Source organism: Engystomops pustulosus, chromosome 3 (genome assembly GCF_040894005.1).
Source record: "Engystomops pustulosus chromosome 3, aEngPut4.maternal, whole genome shotgun sequence".
Lineage (NCBI taxonomy): Eukaryota > Metazoa > Chordata > Amphibia > Anura > Leptodactylidae > Engystomops > Engystomops pustulosus.
In genome coordinates, this window is record NC_092413.1 from 151,620,240 (window position 1) to 151,638,493 (window position 18,254).

Here is an 18,254-nt window from a genome sequence, read left to right on the forward strand (position 1 = left end):
GCATGTCTGTGGAAGGTGTACATGCATGTAGTAAGCATGTCTGTGGAAGGTGTATATGCATGTAGTAAGCATGTCTGTGGAATGTGTATGTGTATGAAGTAAGCATGTCTGTGGAATGTGTATGTGTATGTAGTAAGCATGTCTGTGGAAGGTGTACATGCATGTAGTAAGCATGTCTGTGGAAGGTGTATATGCATGTAGTAAGCATGTCTGTGGAATGTGTATATACGTGTAGTAATCATGTCTGTGGAATGTGTATGTGTATGTAGTAAGCATGTCTTTGGAATGTGTATGTGTATGTAGTAAGCATGTCTGTGGAAGGTGTACATGCATGTAGTAAGCATGTCTGTGGAAGGTGTATATGTATGTAGTAAGCATGTCTGTGGAATGAGTATGTGTATGTAGTAAGCATGTCTGTGGAATGTGTATGTGTATGTAGTAAGCATGTCTGTGGTATGTGTATGTAGTAAGCATGTCTGTGGAATGTGTATGTGTATGTAGTAAGCATGTCTGTGGTATGTGTATGTAGTAAGCATGTCTGTGGAATGTAAGTGTACATGATTAGTGTGATGTAAATGTGTATTTAATGGTCCATATTTAGTGAGGCAAAGACATGTAATGTGGTGCACTGGATCTGACGCTCCCGGTACCATATTTTTTTCTTTTTTGGTGCCTCAGTTTAACGGAGGTTCACCACAATTATGTCAGATTCCCCAACATAAATAAAGTGTATCAGAAAGCCCCTTTAGGTGCACAGTAATGTGTCACGGTGGACATAGTGCAGCCGTGATGCAGCACTAGTGCAAACACTATGTAACTACATGTGCAAACTATTTTTGGTGCACTTTCTACATGCTGGAGAGTTGTCAGAAATAAATATGACACTAACATGCTCCTTTGGGTGCACGTTTTTCTGTCTTGTTGGACACAGAGCAGCCGTGACACAAAACTGGCGCAGACACTTTATAAATACATGTGCAAGAAGTTTGCACATTTTTTTCAGTGCAAAGTCAAACAGAAAACTGACGCAAATGTTTTCTTTTGTTTTAGTTTTATAAAGTATGTTCTCCATTGTCAAATATCAGTGTCAGCAGTCCAAACCATGTGGCAGAAGTGGGTAATATAGAGTAAAATAGTAGGCAAATATTTTGGAAAACCTGAGTAGTTTGGCTATATACTACAGGGGGGCAAGCTGGCTATATACTACAGAGGGGAAGGCAGGCTATATACTACAGGGGGGCAGGCTGGCTATATAATGGGAGCAGGGTGGCTGTATACTGCAGGGTGGGCAGGCTGGCTATATTCTACAGGGTAAGCAGGTTGGCTTTATACTACAGGGGGTGGCTGGCTATATACTACAGAGTGGCAGGCTGGCTATATACTACAGGGGACAGGCTGCATATATACTATAGGGGGGAGGGAAGGCTGGCTATATACTACAAGAGGGCAATATTTATGATATATTCGTCAGTGGCAAAAGTAAATGGGCTGTGTTGTTCTACTTTACTGTACTTTGAGTGCACTGCAAAAGCTAGTACTATAGAACATAAGCAAGAAGTCTATCATACGAACAGTTTAAATATAATTGATACATCTTTATTCAATCAATGCAAAAAATGAGTTTCTGGCTCATATACCAAGTAATAATGTAAGGAATGAAATACATGTCTAATAAAGATGAAAGTAGGTAATGGATTGCAGCTGACATTTGAAAACACAATAGTAAATTCAGCTCATAACGTCTAATGAGTCAAGTGATGCAATATCCTTAATGCATTGTGGACTTGTAAAGCTCAGGGGGATCAGAGGCTTGGTAATGTCTCATATGTAGCGTTCCACTGAAGTGAATACCAAACTACACAAATAAATTACAAATGTTGCATAAAAATATAACTTCACATTTTTTCATTGTTGCAAATTTTTGGTCTATATGCCAAAGCTCTGGTAAGAACTGTAATGATAATGCTTCTTCCCAGAGGGTAATCTTCACACACAGTATTTCCAGAAGCAGGCTGTAAAAAACGGAAAATGAGACATAAAAAAGCTTGAAATATAAAGAGAACAACACACAATTTACTAAATGTCATGCCATTGTGAATATATCTTAACATGCGTAAAATAGCTTTATTTTAAGCTTATTTCATAAATTGTATATATTAAAAACATGTAAATTAGATAATTGTGGAAGAACACTGATCAAAATTAGAGAACACGTTCAGATATTGGTGTTATTCTGACACCTGGTGCTTGCAAAAAGGCTACAGCAACAGGTTGTCCAGATGAAAGCCAAAGGAGTGACCCTATCTTTCAACACTGCCGCTGGCAAATTTACTTCCTGTCCTGTCACGATCCCCGAGGTGCGTTGTCCGACGAGGACGAAGTCTGGCGCAATTCACTAATATTGTGCGCCCAATATCCTGCATGTATCTCTTCCCCGCTGAGGTCCGCCGGAGTTCACCTTCTTCTTCCCGGTGTATGTGAGTGCATGTTTTGCGACACAATTTGAATTTTAAATCCCGCGCTTAGTCCAAATCAGTCCGGTTGTCCAACGACCATGCCCCCCCATTTGTGTCGCATGAAAGTCATGCTATTGCACCAAAATCCAATCGTGTGCGCCAAAAATCCCTGTTAAATGTGGTGCAAATCGGAAATAGTCGGGAACCCCGACGGAAATGCGGTGTGCGGACCCTTAGTAAGTGTGCCCCATTATGTTCTTTGACAAACTGGGGATAGACTGAAGCCAAAGTGTGTAAAGAAGTCAGTGAAAGGTGGTGGAAGAGGTGTCATGGTTTGGGGAATGTTTTCTGCAGCAGGAGTTGAACCTCTCATGCGGCTACATGTCAGAGTGAATGCAAGTGTGTATCAGAACCTTATTCAACAACTTGTTGTTCCTTCCTTGCATTCTTCACTTAATCAGCCAGCAATTTTCATGCAGGATTATGCCCCCTGCCACACAGCAAATTGGAAAACATTGAAAAGATAGAATGACCATCCCAGAGTCTGAATCTAAACCCAATAGTAAAAATCGTTAAAATCCTTAGTGACAAAGTTATGGCCAAGAAACCTATAATAGTCATACAACTATGGAAGTGACTAGAACAAGAGTGGACCAAAATCGCACCAGAGCAGTGTGAGAGACTAGTGATGTCCTGTAGCCGGAGATATGCTGAAGCCATTCAAAGCAAAGGCCTGTGTCCTTGCTGACTGGTGTGACCTTGAGAAAATGCAATTATACTGACTCTCTCAGTGCTACAATCATTACTGTTCTCTAATTATGATCAACATGTTTTTTGCAAAATAAAGGTTTTATGTTAACAGACTTTGGCAATTTTGTGGAACACTGTTCTAGTGGCACGGTGTACACTTTACAAAATAATCCATCAATGGAGATTACATTATTTCTGAAAAAAATCAAGTGATCATACGTTCTAATTTTGATCTCCAGTGTTAATCAATGAACCAATCTCATTCATCCACATTCAGGGTTTATTGTAGGAGAACTTTTATAAAAGTGGTGGGGTTTAGTAACAGAAAGACAAACTAATCTCTAAAACCATCATCTCCAATAATTTAAGAAAAATACTACTTTCTCCTTACTAGTACAAGACAAGAAAGAAAAACAAGAATTGTTTGAGCCAATAAGTTCAATAAGTGTGCAAAATGCTGAATAGTGAAGGTCTAAGAGTGCAGTTTTATTTTTTCTATTATCGAAAATTACCTGTAAGAGTATGCTTTTTGTGAAAAAGCATGTACAATAAGTTGGAAATGTATTTAACATGCAGTCTGTGTTCTACTTGTACCCACTAAATACATAGATGCACTTCTTTTATTCCTTTTTTTTAGAGGGAACCAGAAGTTGACTTGGGAATAGTTAAAACAAGGAGTATCAGTGAATTGAGTATGACTTTTAAGATGAAAGATGCCGGGAAGGGCTAGCCTCATGTGTGCAGGTTTTTTTTTCCTTTATATGCTTTGGAATTAAGGAAACAGCTGAACCAGCCTATGATTTACAGAATGCATACCTCGTTTGTTTGGATGTGAAGCTTGTGGGAGCCTGTCAATGGCATATGGTATGTCACCAGACTTCTCTTCTAGAAGTTGTTCCTTCAATTTTTCTAGCTGGAAAAAAAATATTTGTCATTTTAAGTGCAACTTGTACTCAACACCTTTGGATGCATTAAGAAGGAGCATAAACAGATTGTATTCTACTTTATTATACCAAATGCTGTTGAGAGTTGATTAATTAATTTAATTAATATTAATATTAATTAATATGTATGCCACTTGCACACTAAAGTGTTCTCATGGCCTTTATTTTCATTAAGAAATACCACCGTTGTCTCTTTTTGTCGCATGCATATCTTGTCTGCCATATTTTCACCCTATTGAGGAATCTATAGGAAAATTACTTAAAGGGAACCTGTCATCAGAAATTGGCCTAATTAGCACCAGTTTGTTGTAAAGCAGCTTAACACCTTTGAAATCATGTTTCTTGCATTTTCATCAGAAAATCATTTTTAAAGTGGTAAAATGATTGCATCAAGTCATGGAGGCGGAGAGTTTAGTCCTGAAGTCAAGATCTTTTCCCCCCAATTGCCTCCTACGCTGTGATTGATATCATGAATCAAAGTTCAGGCAATCTGCTTAGTGATGTCTCTGGATGCAGGATGAATACAGTGAAGGGGACGTTCTGAGAGTATGACTTCAGAGTTAAAGTCTCCACCTCCTTGACGTTATACAACCATTTCACATCTCACTTCAAAGCTTGTTTTCTGGATGATGCCACCACACCAGGTCATGAAAGTAACATGATCCCGAATGTGTTCAGCTGTTGACAACCTACTGTTAGCGGTTTATTAGGTCAATTTCTGCTGCCAGGTTCCCTTTAAAGATGTCAACCCAGAAGCAACAACAACTATGAATATTGCAAAATAAATTTCATAAATCTAGACAGCAGGTTATCTAATGGAAATGGTCATGGCGACAACCCTCCCCAGAATGGTGGCATGCAGCGTCAACGGTACATGGGTAGCCCCACTAATTTAAATGCTGCTGGTGACTTGAAATAGTTAACACCCATGATTAATGTCAGTATCAGATGGGTTGTTGGGTGTACCGAGCCTGAACCTTAACCGATTTTTTTAAATTTAAGAATTTAAGAAGTCGGCTAATCACTAGTAGCTACACATTTCTTAATGACATAAAATAAGTACTTTCTTATTTAAGAAAACAAGTATTCAGGTACCAAAGTACATACGAACTGCAATTGTAATACTTAACTATGCAGAGAGATCTGAATACTCATAACATAGCATTCGGTTCTATGTAAAGGGATTTTCTGACATTAGCCAAATAGTTTTTTTGTTTTTTAAACTGAAACAGTACCCCTGCACTTCACTGGCTGTGTCTCATATATGTGGTGCAGGCGGTACAAATTGTGAACTGTAGAATTTATTAATATTAGGGCTCATTAGGGCAAATTTGTGGCTGCATATACGTCCCCATAGACGGCAATGGCGGCCTGGCGGCGATCCGCACCGTACACGGTGAAAAGATAGAGCATGAATGTTGGTATTTTGTTGATAAAGAATTTCAATTGTTATTGTTTTTTGTTTGAACTAACATAACAACTATACAGGCAGTCCCCTGGTTACGTACAAGATAGGTTTGTTCTTAAGTTGAATTTGTATGTAAGTCAAAATTGTATATTTTATAATTGTATATCCAAACAAAAATTTTGTTTGCCCCAGTGACAATTGGAGTTTCAAAATCTTTTGCTGTAATGGGACCAAGGATTATCAATAAAGCTTCATTACAGACACCTTACAGCTGATCATTGCAGTCTGCGGCTATAGTAAAGCAACCAGAGAGCTTCAGCAGAGGTCATAGGTGGCATAGGGGTCCGTCTGTAACTTGGGAAGTTTGTAAGTCGGGTGTCCTTAGTCGGATGTAGACTGCCTGTATACATTAAACATTGCAACAAATATGTTTAGAAATAATAAATTGTATGACTAACCTGCTCCAGCTGTTCCAATTTGCTCTCCAGATCCATCTCTAATGTACAAAATATTTAATAAATAATTTTTAAAAATGTACGACCATTTTTTATATATATAAAACATAAAGGAATGAACTACTTCAGAGGGAGTTCTATGTAAAACAAGAAAGAGTGCAGAATAGCCTTACTCTGACATTATTTTTATATTTGATCTATGCTATTCCTTCAAAACTTAGACTTTATGTAGTACTTTACAGCAGATTTTGTAGCACATAAAAAACCAGGAGCCTTGGATGAGAGGAATTTATAGTTGGGTGCTGATTATCCAGAACTGCTCCAGAACTAAAACGGTCACAATTTCTCTGAAGCCTTTGCACTTTTGGCCATGTGCTGTGTCCAGTATTTCAACATTCACCTATGGGTAGGCTCACACTGCTGTTGTCAGATTGTGATCTACAGAACGTTCTTTGTACCAAACTGACAACAATGGGGACGGAACTCCCATAGATTGCTATGATGTAAGGAGTACCGTCCCCAGCAATATTGCTGGTCTAGTAATATTGTTTTTTAGATTGTATGCAACATTTAGAGCAGGCCACTGCCATTGTCAATCCCTGAACCACAGAATCTTGTGTCCCATGGACTGACAATGGCAGTGACCTGCTCTAAATGTTGCATACAATATAAAAAACAATCCATGGATCTCTTTTGTAGTCTGTAGTCCTTTTTTGTAAGCTAATAAAGCTTTTATTAAATTTTACAGACTACTGTTTTGTAAACTAGTCACCAATGAGTTACCATTATGAAGCAATATATCAGACTCAATGCTTAATCATATACCTTGTACAGCTGCAAGGTTACAAGCAATTACTATGCAACACAAAAGCATATTAAAAACATTGTACAGTTTTGATAAGTTTTAATAGTCGAAAAATTAGCTGCAACAATCTGCATGAGAACATACCTTAACCGTCAATGTTTAGGTAACATTAACATTACCTAACCGCTACCATTAGTCTAGCGGAGTAACATTACATTCCAGGGGATTTATTTAGTCCTTTTTTGAATTAAAAACAAAATATTTTTGTAAAAAATATCACAAGCTCTTACCAAAATTTGAGGGTCTCCTAACAGGCAAGTGTTTATTGAGGAGAAGCGTCAGGAGCATATCTTGGTGATTCACATCTTTATCTGGATAAAGTTCATTTTCTTTTCAATGTTAAAAAGAATATTACATACAAAATAACAATTATTATATTATCATGACAAATAATTGCTTTGCAGATAATACTAATCACGTGAATTAGACACGGTAGTTATATGTTTGGATGATGCAGGCAAAACAGAGGGTTTAAATAGGAAACAGTAAGCAAGAGCCTGGCTGTGTACATTATAACACTCCTTAGGGCATTATTCACATTATAATTACATGGTCAGTGTTTCCCATCAGTGATTGTAAGCAAAAGTTTGGAGATTAAATAGAGATAAGATATAATGAAAAGAAATTGCACATGCTGTGGTTTTTTTCAAGCTACTCTTGGTTTTGGCGCACAATCACTGACAAAAAAGTGACACATGGATAGGATTTGATACTGTTTTATCTGTGAAATCTATTAAGTATGATACTCAAATTAAAATACTTTATAAACTATAGAAACATTCATTTTAGGAAGCCAGGAAAGCACATGAGAAAACAAACTGATTCTTAAAATGGATTTTCTCATGTATCCCATCTAAGGCTTGAATTACAGATTTCGTAGCTACATAGCCTATGTAGGAACCACACCCTTTTTTGGAGTTGGGGTAAGAAAAGTTGGGGGTCATACATTTGTTGCTCTCACTTTTCATTTCTATTAAAGTTCAGATAAAAAGTAAAAACAAATCTTTGCATTATCCCTTCTCTCTGTTTAGGGGTAGTAAGTATGCTACTTCTCAGCTGCAAGTGTAACTCTGTACAACCTGGCAAAGCAACAATAACAATTAAATGATTTCTATGGGACAAGTTATTTATAAAGGACCTTTGTAGGTCTGTGAATTGTAATAATTGTTTATCTATGAAATTTAACTAAATGTGCAACTAGTGGGAAAGGGGAAGTGTTGGGTTTTGCTTATATATTGTACTTGCTGTAAAAATGAAAAAAATTGTTTAATAAAACTAACTTTGAAAAATAAAGTCGTTAATGCAATTAATGCAGATGGACCAGTAAATACCATATTAGGAAATACTGCTAGTGTCTCAAAGAAAGTATTTGGTACTAATTCAACTTGTCAAGAAATCTTTCAGAAGAAAGTAATATTATATTGAGTCTGGTTCTTTTTATGAAAATGTAAAAAATAAGTATTTCTACCTGTATAATATCTATATTTATACAGTGTCTACTTTGATGAAGTAGAATACTATGACATGAATGAATTCACATTTAATTCTTGAAAACTCACCTTGCAATAGATAAGGTTTTCCTTCTGCAGTCTGCATGGAGATCATGAACAGGAAAGTTAAAGTCCCAAGACAGAGATGTACAGATGCAGCTTTGTGCAACATGTCTTCACTGGTAATTGAACCTTGTAGAGTACCTGAGGCTTGAATGTGTTCCTCCTCTAGGTCAGCCCCACTTTAAATAGTGCCCACAGTCGTCATTGTGTCATATTCCAAAAACCCCCCAATAAAAATCATTCATCCTGTCAATGGCATTCAATTCTTGGAAAACTGACAAATGAACTGCGTGAATTTCTTGACGTCAGACCTAGATCAATCTATCCAGAATATGACCAATAAAGAAGTACCGGTATACACACGCTAAAGGCAAAGAAGGTAGTGACAGGCTCATGGTAATTTATTGTTGCATTTCCATGCTCTCATTTTAATTACTCTGAGATCTTTGTAATAAATGCCAAAATGAGGGCAGAAGAATCACTAATTGAATTGATTTCAGGACCTTGCTCTTTAAAATGACTTCCATGGTTCACAACATGATGATACAGAATTAGTTCGGAGGGGAAGATGATAAAATGGGGAAGACGAAAGACTGAAGACAAATATGAAATTCATCAAAGAGACATAGCAGGTCTTCAGGAGTGTCAGCAGAAGTTGTAATACATGGTGTTTCTTAAGAGAACACAAGACAGAAATTGACCAGGGGCTTGATTAATTTTAGATGAATGGATGTCATCCGCTACTGATGACTTCAGGTGTGACTCTTCCTCCTTTTGATTTTCCATGGCTATTTGTCAATGTCACATTTCTCATTTACTCTGCCAAAGTTTGGAATCCGGGCGAAGATGACACAATCTTTGGTCTGAATGCCGAAAGCTAAAAGAACAGAACGTGTGCATCTTACAAATAAGTTATCTGACAAACTCTGCAATGCTGTGCGTCAAAATATGGGCAATCAAAACCCATTCCGGAAATTATTGCAGATAATTAGAATCGGTCCAGAGAGATGGAATGTATATTACAGTTTGTACATTGGAAAATGAACATTTAAATAACACTAAAGGAAGCTTTCTGAGCTTCTGCAATGGTGGCATATTGATATCTCTTACTATCAGTTTCTGTATATATTGACTTTATAAGATACTGTTGGACACTGTTGTTTGGTACTGTATAGCAGTAATATTTAAAAACATAGACACTACTTTCAAAAAGTAAAGGATATTTGGCAATCAGGTAAAATTTGTGGAAAAAGGAAATGGTTCACCCTACAGGAATATTTCATCTTAAATGTAGAAGCATGAAGTGGTGATTTCAACATCTCAATTTATTGAAACAAAAGCCAACAACCGTGCTGAGTATATACTCCCCAAAAATGTTTTGCCTTGAGCATCAATTACAGCTTGCCAAAGATGTCTCATGCTGTTTATAAGTTGACTGTCTCATGAGGTATTCCATCCTACTCTATTTTAAGGGCCAATGGGGTTCTGGAGTACAAAGTGATGTTACCCCAATGAGCTGGTGTATTGTCAGCCAAGAAGTTGAATGTCTATGAAGATTGTCAAAACACACCTGCCCACACTGTACCATCACCATCACCAACGACTCTTCTGATGAAAACAGTGGCTGATGCATAGTGCTCTCCTTGATGCCTCCAAATATCATTGGTGTCCAACGTGAATCAACTTTCAGCAATGGTCACCATTAAGGCCCACTGGTTCCTCATCCAACATAGATGCTCCCTGCCCCATGCAAAATGATGATATCTGTGCATGGTGGTGTTGTCAGTAACAAATGGTATTGAATGGTCTGTCTCTTACCTACCTTAAATGTGTCTGGGGTTCTGTGACAGTCATTATTCGGTTTGGCAGGCCATTATTTACAATCAAGTGGTGATCAGTGTGGGATGGTGGGATGTGGCCAAAGGACGTCTACTTCTATGCCATTGTGAGATTCTTCCATTCTCTCTGCCTCTATGTTAAAAGTGCTGATGATACTCTGAGCTCAGTGGCCATGTCCATCTCAGAACATCCTGTTGTGGACAGCAAGTTATGCAAAAAGTAAAGAAATGCCGAACATTTAGACATGTGCATTCAAGAGTTTAGAGAAGGTTACATCTGCAGGTCACCTGTAAAGAATACAGTGTATTTTAGCTTCACCTTTTACCCAAAATGTGAATATTCCTTACATTTTGTGGGGGATTTTTGAACGTTGTGTGTTAGCATTATTTTGAAATAAATCACATGAATTTTTGCCGCTGCATGACAATGTTTATTATGTATTGTGCATGGCAGTACATGACTGTATGTCTTAGGGCTACTTCCAAGGGTGTTATCTAAATGAATCCATTGGTATTCACCATTAAACGTCTTTATATGGCTCTAAACTTCTGCAACACAGTAACAAGGTCGCTGCTAGTAGTCCAATTAGGCTTACCACCCAAGTGGGTCAAGAGAAGGGAACACTATATCAGATCAGATCCAAGATACAAACACGTAGTATCTACAGGTTGGGTAATTGGAAGCTACTCTGTACAGTGTCTTTTTATAACCAGTGATATGGTTGGGGGTAGGTTTTATTGGGGACACCACAGGGGGCACAGCAGTAATTGCCATAAGCAACTCAACTTAGTCAGTAATTTTTTGACTCAAGTTTCCATAGAAAAGAAAATGAAAAATAGTAACAAATAACAAGATGGCACTTCCATTCATTATTTTTCAGTAACACAGCACTAGTTAGCAATATCGCAATGGAGTACTAGGATTGTGGGTTCAAATATGTAACCAATGAAAATATTGGCAGGAAGATAGGTTCATTTGGAACTCAGATTGTGATTAAGATTCTAATAACAATATATAAACAGTAAAGGTTTTTTAATTTTATGGATAAGCACAGAATTCTCATCCAATCCCTTCCCTTCCTTGGCTGAATTTAATAATAATAATTCTTTATTTATATAGCGCACACAGATTATGCAGCGCTGCACAAATTAGGTCAAATTGGTCCCTGTCCCCATGGGGCTCACAATCTAAACAACCTAACAGTATGTTTTGATGGACACGTGACTTTTTTCCGTATAAAGTATGAAACTATGAATTACCCATTGAAAAAAATATTATTTACACCTATATGGACACTGATAGATATTACAACATACTGTAGATTGGGTAGTTAGCTAAGACCTGGATTAAAAATATGATGTACTGCAATTAGTATTTGGGTATGGTATTGATTTTCCTTCATATCATAATAAATTATGTTCTGAAGTGGCCATGTAATAAGGTATAATATATTTCCATTACCTTATTCAATTAATTTATCTTTTGTAGTTGTGCAATAGAGAAATACGGTATGTCATGGAAGATATTAGATACTCAAATGTTACCAACAGCTTTTATCTCTCATATTTGGATAACATATAACTGGCCTTGGAGCTGATGTGGTGAACAGTATAAATCAGGCACCATCTAAAAAAGAAGATTAATGATAACCAAGGAATAAATAAGAGTGACGGAGGCCCCTTGGGAAACAAACTGGTGTGATCTCCATAATTCAAATTTATGACTACTGTTTGCAAGAATAGCCATTTTCTTTAAAATTATCAATTTTGCTTACAGTTGGCAAGCACCAAAAAACAAATACAATATACTGAGTATACTGCAATAACCTTTATTATACACATATAAAAATGTAAAACTTATGTCCCCTATAGACATGCATGGGATTTATCAGCATCTTTGATTAAGGTAGAGAGCTTTGCTTTTGTCTGTTTGTTGTTCCTGTATTGTCTACCACTCGTTCCCATGCATGTCTATAGGGGACATAAGTTTTACATTTTTATATGTGTATAATAAAGGTTATTGCAGTATACTCAGTACATTGTATTTGTTTTTTGGCGCATGCTTTTTGCATGTGGGGGTGAAGTGGGTGTGCCCGATTTTCACTCACCCCTACTGCCTTTTGGTGTAGTTAAAGTTGGCAAGGCAATTGCCAAAAACTGAAATGTGTGCAAAAACCTTAAAAGGGGGATATTTTGATAAATTCACATGAGATCCAAAATCTGAAAATAGATGTATGTTATATTTTCCTAAAAACTATGCAACTTTACCAAATTCTAGCACTTAATGGGGTGTTCCCATTACAGCAAATTAATGCTATTATTAGAGATGAGCGAGCACTAAAATGCTTGAGTGCTCGTTATTCGAGACAAACTTTTCCTGATGCTCGAGTGCTCGTCTCGAATAACAAACCCCATTGAAGTCAATGGGAGACTCGAGCATTTTTCAAAGGGACCATGGTTCGGGAATAAAATGTGTTATTTAATTGAAAAAGAATGTCTTCTCATAAGTTAGCAGATGTATGCAAACATCTGCAATCTATTCTTCACTGTTCTGCGCGTATATTATCTCCCGACAAGTTAGCAGATGTGAAGAACAGTGAAGAATAGAATAAAAACAGTGAACACAGTGAAAAACGCTGTGAAAAACACAGTGAAGAATAGATTGCAGATGTTCGGCACATCTGCTTACTTGTCGGGATCCGTACTGCTGCTCCCCGGTGTCTCCGTGCGGCCCCTCCCCGAGTGTCTCCGTGCTGCCCCTCCCTGAGTGTCTCCGTGCTGCCCCGATGTATCCGTGCTGCCCCGATGTATCTGCGCTGCCCCAGCCCCGATGTATCCGCGCTGCCCCAGCCCCGATGTATCCGCGCTGCCCCAGCCCGATGTATCCGTGCTGCCCCAGCCCCGATGTATCCGTGCTGCCCCAGCCCCGATGTATCCGTGCTGCCCCAGCCCCAATGTATCCGTGCTGCCCCAGCCCCGATGTCTCCATTCTGCCCGTTCCCCCGATGTCTCCGTTCTGCCCGTTCCCCCGATGTCTCCGTTCTGCCCCTTCCCCCGATGTCTCCGTTCTGCCCGTTCCCCCGATGTATCCGCGCTGCCCAGCCCCGATGTATCCGTGCTGCCCCAGCCCCTATGTATCCGAGCTGCCCCAGCCCCGATGTCTCCGTTCTGCCCCAGCCCCTATGTATCCGAGCTGCCCCAGCCCCGATGTCTCCGTTCTGCCCGTTCCCCCGATGTCTCCGTTCTGCCCGTTCCCCCGATGTCTCCGTTCTGCCCGTTCCCCCGATGTCTCTGTGCTGCTCCCCCGATGTCTCCATGGTGCTGCTCCCCTGATGTCTCTGTGCTGCTCCCCCGATGTCTCTGTGCTGCTCCCCCGATGTCTCTGTGCTGCTCCCCCAGTGTCTCTGTGCTGCTCCCCCAGTGTCTCTGTGCTGCTCCCCCGGTGTCTCTGTGCTGCTCCCCTGGTGTCTCTGTGCTGCTCCCCGGTGTCTCTGTGCTGCTCCCCGGTGTCTCTGTGCTGCTCCCCAGTGTCTCTGTGCTGCTCCCCGGTGTCTCTGTGCTGCTGTTCCCCCGATGTCTCCGTGCTGCTGCTCCCTGGTGTCTCCGTGCTGCTGCTCCCCGGTGTCTCCGTCCTGCTCACCGTGTTCTTCAATGTGTTCTTCACACATATATATTGTTCTTCATATACTATTTTGTTCGCACCGTTCTGCGCGTATCTTCCGACAAGTAAGCAGATGTGCCGAACATCTGTAATCTATTCTTCACTGTATTCTTCACTGTGTTTTTCACTTAAATGATCCTGTGTTCACTGTTTTTATTCTATTCTTCATTGTTCTTCACTGTGTATTTTTAATTAAATGCTCGATCTCGAGCAGGGGAAATACTCGTCCGAGCAATGAGCCGTTTCGAGTATCTAAATACTCGAACGAGCATCAAGCTCGGACGAGTATACTCGCTCATCTCTAGTTATTATTTGTAATTTAAAAAGTTATACAGTTTTCCAATATACTTTCTGTATCAATTCCTCCCGAGAGATATAGGATGGTAACTCCATTGGGAAGGGTCCTTTCCTAATTTATGTATGATGGTTATATTTGCTGACAGTGCTTGTGGGTGTAATGATCCACCAGCTAGGAGATTATTGCAAACAGCGGTGAAGTGCGGGACAAGGCAGCTCTCGAATTTTTTGTAGTATGCTACTGGGAGCCCATCAGGGCCTGGGCACTTTCCTGACGGAATGGAGTGTAGAACTTTCTTAATTTCTCCTTCTGTAAAGGGCGTGAGGAGGGATGCTCTTTCTGCGTCTGTAACCTTTGGCAAGTTAAGGGTGTCCAGAAAAGTGGTAATGTTGTCCTTTGTCTGTGATTGGTGTGGTTTGATGTTATAAAGCTTGGAGTAGAAGGATGTGAATGCATTAGCTATTTTATGTGTATCTGAAGTTGTGTTGCCATCGGGAGTTTTTATAGAATGTACGAAATTCTTCTCTTTCTGCTTCTCAAGCAGTAGGGACATTAATTTATTGCCTCTATCTCCATGTATATATTGCTTGAACCTACAGAGTTGCATGAGTTTGGCTGACCGAACATTGAGAAGGTTTCTTACCTTATTTCTAAGATCTGTCAGTTCCTCCATAACTAGTTGTGCTTTGCTTTGTTTGTGCTTGCTCTCTAACTTGGTAATACGTGATAACATAAAGTTTAGAAGTCGAGTACGCCTTTTTTTAACATATGTCCCTAGTGATATAAATTCTCCTCTAACTGCCATTTTGTGTGCGTCCCAGGCAGGGGCGGACTGGGAATATAAAACGGCCCTGGAAAAAACTATAAAAGTGGCCCCATTTTATGGGTGGGGTCAAAACAAGTGGGTGTGGTCAGATAATGTGGGTGGGGTTACTACAGACAAATTGTTGGTAGATGGTCTTAATGCAAAACAAGAACATATTTTGCTAGTAAGTGAATCTAATGTGCAAAGAATGTGACCTGTCGATCAGTAAATGATGCAAACACACGACCCGGTAAGCCTTAATTACTTTTTCCCTGTGCCATACATGTACAATTCAGAGAAAGAATATATTGATACTGCCTCCTATGTACAGGAATAATGCTACAATAACACATTCAATCCTGCCTTCTATATACAAAATACACCTACTACAATACCTTCTCCCGTATACAAGCCAACTACTATAATACTGCCCCCTATGTACAGGAATACAACTCCTATAATACTGCCCCCTATGTACAGGATTATAACTACTATAATACTGCCCCTATGTACAGGATTATAACTACTATAATACTGCCCCTATGTACAAGTATATAACTACTATAATACTGCCCCCTATGTACAAGAATATAACTGCTATAATACTGCTCCCCTATGTACAGGAATATAACTACTATAATACTGCCCCCTATGTACAAGAATATATCTACTATAATACTGCTCCCAATGTACAAGAATATAACTACTATAATACTGCCCTCTATGTACAAGAATATAACTACTATAATACTGCCCCCTATGTACAAGAATATAACTACTATAATACTGCCCCCTATGTACAAGAATATAACTACTATAATACTACCCCTATGTACAAGGATATAACTACTATAATACTGCTCCCTATGTACAGGATTATAACTACTATAATACTGCCCATATGTACAAGTATATAACTACTATAATACTGCTCCCTATGTACAAGAATATAACTACTATAATACTGCCCCTATGTACAAGAATATAACTACTATAATACTGCCCCCTATGTACAGGGATATAACTACTATAATACTGCCCCCTGTGTACAGGAATATAACTACTATAATACTGCCCCCTATGTACAAGAATATAACTACTATAATACTGCCCCTATGTACAGGAATATAACTACTATAATACTGCCCCCTATGTACAGGATATAACTACTATAATACTGTCCCCTATGTACAGGAATATAACTACTATAATACTGCCCCTATGTACAGGAATATAACTACTATAATACTGTCCCCTATGTACAGGAATATAACTACTATAATACTGCCCCCTATGTACAGGAATATAACTACTATAATACTGCCCCCTATGTACAGGAATATAACTGCTATAATACTGCCCCCTATGTACAAGAACATAACTTCTATAATGCTACATATATACACAGAAGCGAACATGGAAAAAAAAACTGTATTTATCATATACAGCTACAGAAAACACATGAGATCCTCACCTATTGCATCCAGTGACATCAGGTGACGTGTCCTGGGATTGGACTCGTTCCTCTTCTCCATTAGTTCCACCATCACCTTGTCTCTTCCTCCAGGTACACAGCATTCCTGCAGAGTTTACCACACAGACGTCTTATGTTCTGCACTTTCCCATTGTCCCTTAACTGTCCCTTCTTCTGCTACCACCAATACTGTGCCCCAAATACTGTAATAGAGCCCCCTACAATATTAGTACCACACAAATAGTGCCCCATAATGTAACACACTGTAATGGTAAGGGTAATGTATTTCTTCTTTCTCTCCTTTAATAATATAATAATGCCCCCTGCCAGCCCCAGATATAGAATAATCCCCCCCCCAGACATATAATAATGCCCCCTGCCAGCCCCAGATATAGAATAATCCCCCCCCCAGACATATAATAATGCCCCCTGCCAGCCCCAGATATAGAATAATCCCCACCCCCACCCCAGACATATAATAATGCCCCCTGCAAGCCGCAGATATAGAATAATCCCCCCCCCCGCCCCAGATATAGAATAATCCCCACCCCACCCCAGACATATAATAATGCCCCCTGCCAGCCCCAGATATAGAATAATCCCCCCCCCCGCCCCAGACATATAATAATGCCCCAGATATAGAATAATCCCCACCCCCACCCCAGACATATAATAATGCCCCCTGCCAGCCCCAGATATAGAATAATCCCCCCCCCAGACATATAATAATGCCCCAGATATAGAATAATCCCCCCCCACCCCAGACATATAATAATGCCCCCTGCCAGCCCCAGATATAGAATAATCCCCCCCCCGCCCCAGACATATAATAATGCCCCCTGCCAGCCCCAGATATAGAATAATCCTCCCCCCCCCCCCCCCCGGCCCAGACATATAATAATGCCCCAGATATAGAATAATCCTCCCCCCCCCCCCCCCCGGCCCAGACATATAATAATGCCCCAGATATAGAATAATCCTCCCCCCCCCCCCCCCCCCCGGCCCAGACATATAATAATGCCCCAGATATAGAATAATCCCCCCCCCCAGACATATAATAATGCCCCAGATATAGAATAATCCCCCCCCCGCCCCAGACATATAATAATGCCCCAGATATAGAATAATCCCCCCCCCAGACATATAATAATGCCCCCTGCCCCAGATAGATAGAACATTGCAATCCCCCGCGCCATATAATTAATGCCCCGCCCCAGACATAATTAATGCTCCCCATTCTATAATTTAAAAAAAACCAAAACATAATACTCACCCCTTTGGCGCAGTTTCTTCCCGTCTTCCCCGGTCTTCGGTGGCTTGGTGTAGAGGCGCAGGATAGTGACGTCACTGCTCCGCGCCTCTTACACCAAGCCGCGGAGCTAGACGGAGGGCCGGACATCTGACACGGTAAGTGTCAGCCTCCTCCACGCTACACAGGTCGCGCAATGACGTCAGTTGCGTGACCTGTGTAGCGGTGTGTGTACACAGACGCAGAAGCAGCGGTGCTGCGCTGCGTCTGTGTGATAATCAATAGTACCTGCATCGTACGATCGTACGATGCAGGTACAATAGATTATGTTCAAATCTGTAGGGAGGGAGTGCGGACCGGCCCCGGAACAGCTCCGGACCGGCCCAGGACCGACCGGCCCACCGGGAAAATTCCCGGTGGGTACAATGGCCAGTCCGCCCCTGGTCCCAGGTGACAGGGAAAGCTTGGTCCTCTGAAGTATTGGTAGAGAAGAATTTC

The 18,254-nt window shown here is 40.1% G+C and overlaps 1 protein-coding gene and 1 long non-coding RNA gene across 2 annotated transcripts; both read right to left on the reverse strand.

The window, feature by feature from the left end:
• Positions 1–1,574: 1,574 nt before the first annotated feature.
• Positions 1,575–8,596, reverse strand: UTS2B (urotensin 2B). The gene is made up of 5 exons (XM_072139569.1): positions 8,438–8,596; positions 7,109–7,207; positions 6,017–6,054; positions 4,023–4,119; positions 1,575–2,012 (listed from the first exon to the last, which is right to left on the reverse strand). The coding sequence occupies exons 1-5, from the start codon at positions 8,538–8,540 to the stop codon at positions 1,987–1,989; spliced, it is 363 nt and encodes a 120-aa protein (XP_071995670.1). The 5' UTR covers positions 8,541–8,596; the 3' UTR covers positions 1,575–1,986.
• A 6,449-nt stretch (positions 8,597–15,045) lies between these two features.
• On the reverse strand, positions 15,046–17,975 carry LOC140120588 (uncharacterized). Its single transcript, XR_011853890.1, has 3 exons — positions 17,781–17,975; positions 16,508–16,613; positions 15,046–15,089 (listed from the first exon to the last, which is right to left on the reverse strand). It is a non-coding gene; the product is annotated as an uncharacterized lncRNA (long non-coding RNA).
• Between the last annotated feature and the right edge of the window lie 279 nt (positions 17,976–18,254).

What these genes read in the sequence shown, in the direction of transcription:
- UTS2B (XM_072139569.1), bottom strand. Translation starts at nt 8,540, where the DNA reads ATGTTGCACAAAGCTGCATCTGTACATCTCTGTCTTGGGACTTTAACT. An exon ending in TAGGAGACCCTCAAATTTTG is followed by an intron (nt 6,055 to 7,108) that starts GTAAGAGCTTGT and finishes TTTGTACATTAG; the next exon opens with AGATGGATCTGGAGAGCAAA. An exon ending in AATTGGAACAGCTGGAGCAG is followed by an intron (nt 4,120 to 6,016) that starts GTTAGTCATACA and finishes TTTTTTTTCCAG; the next exon opens with CTAGAAAAATTGAAGGAACA.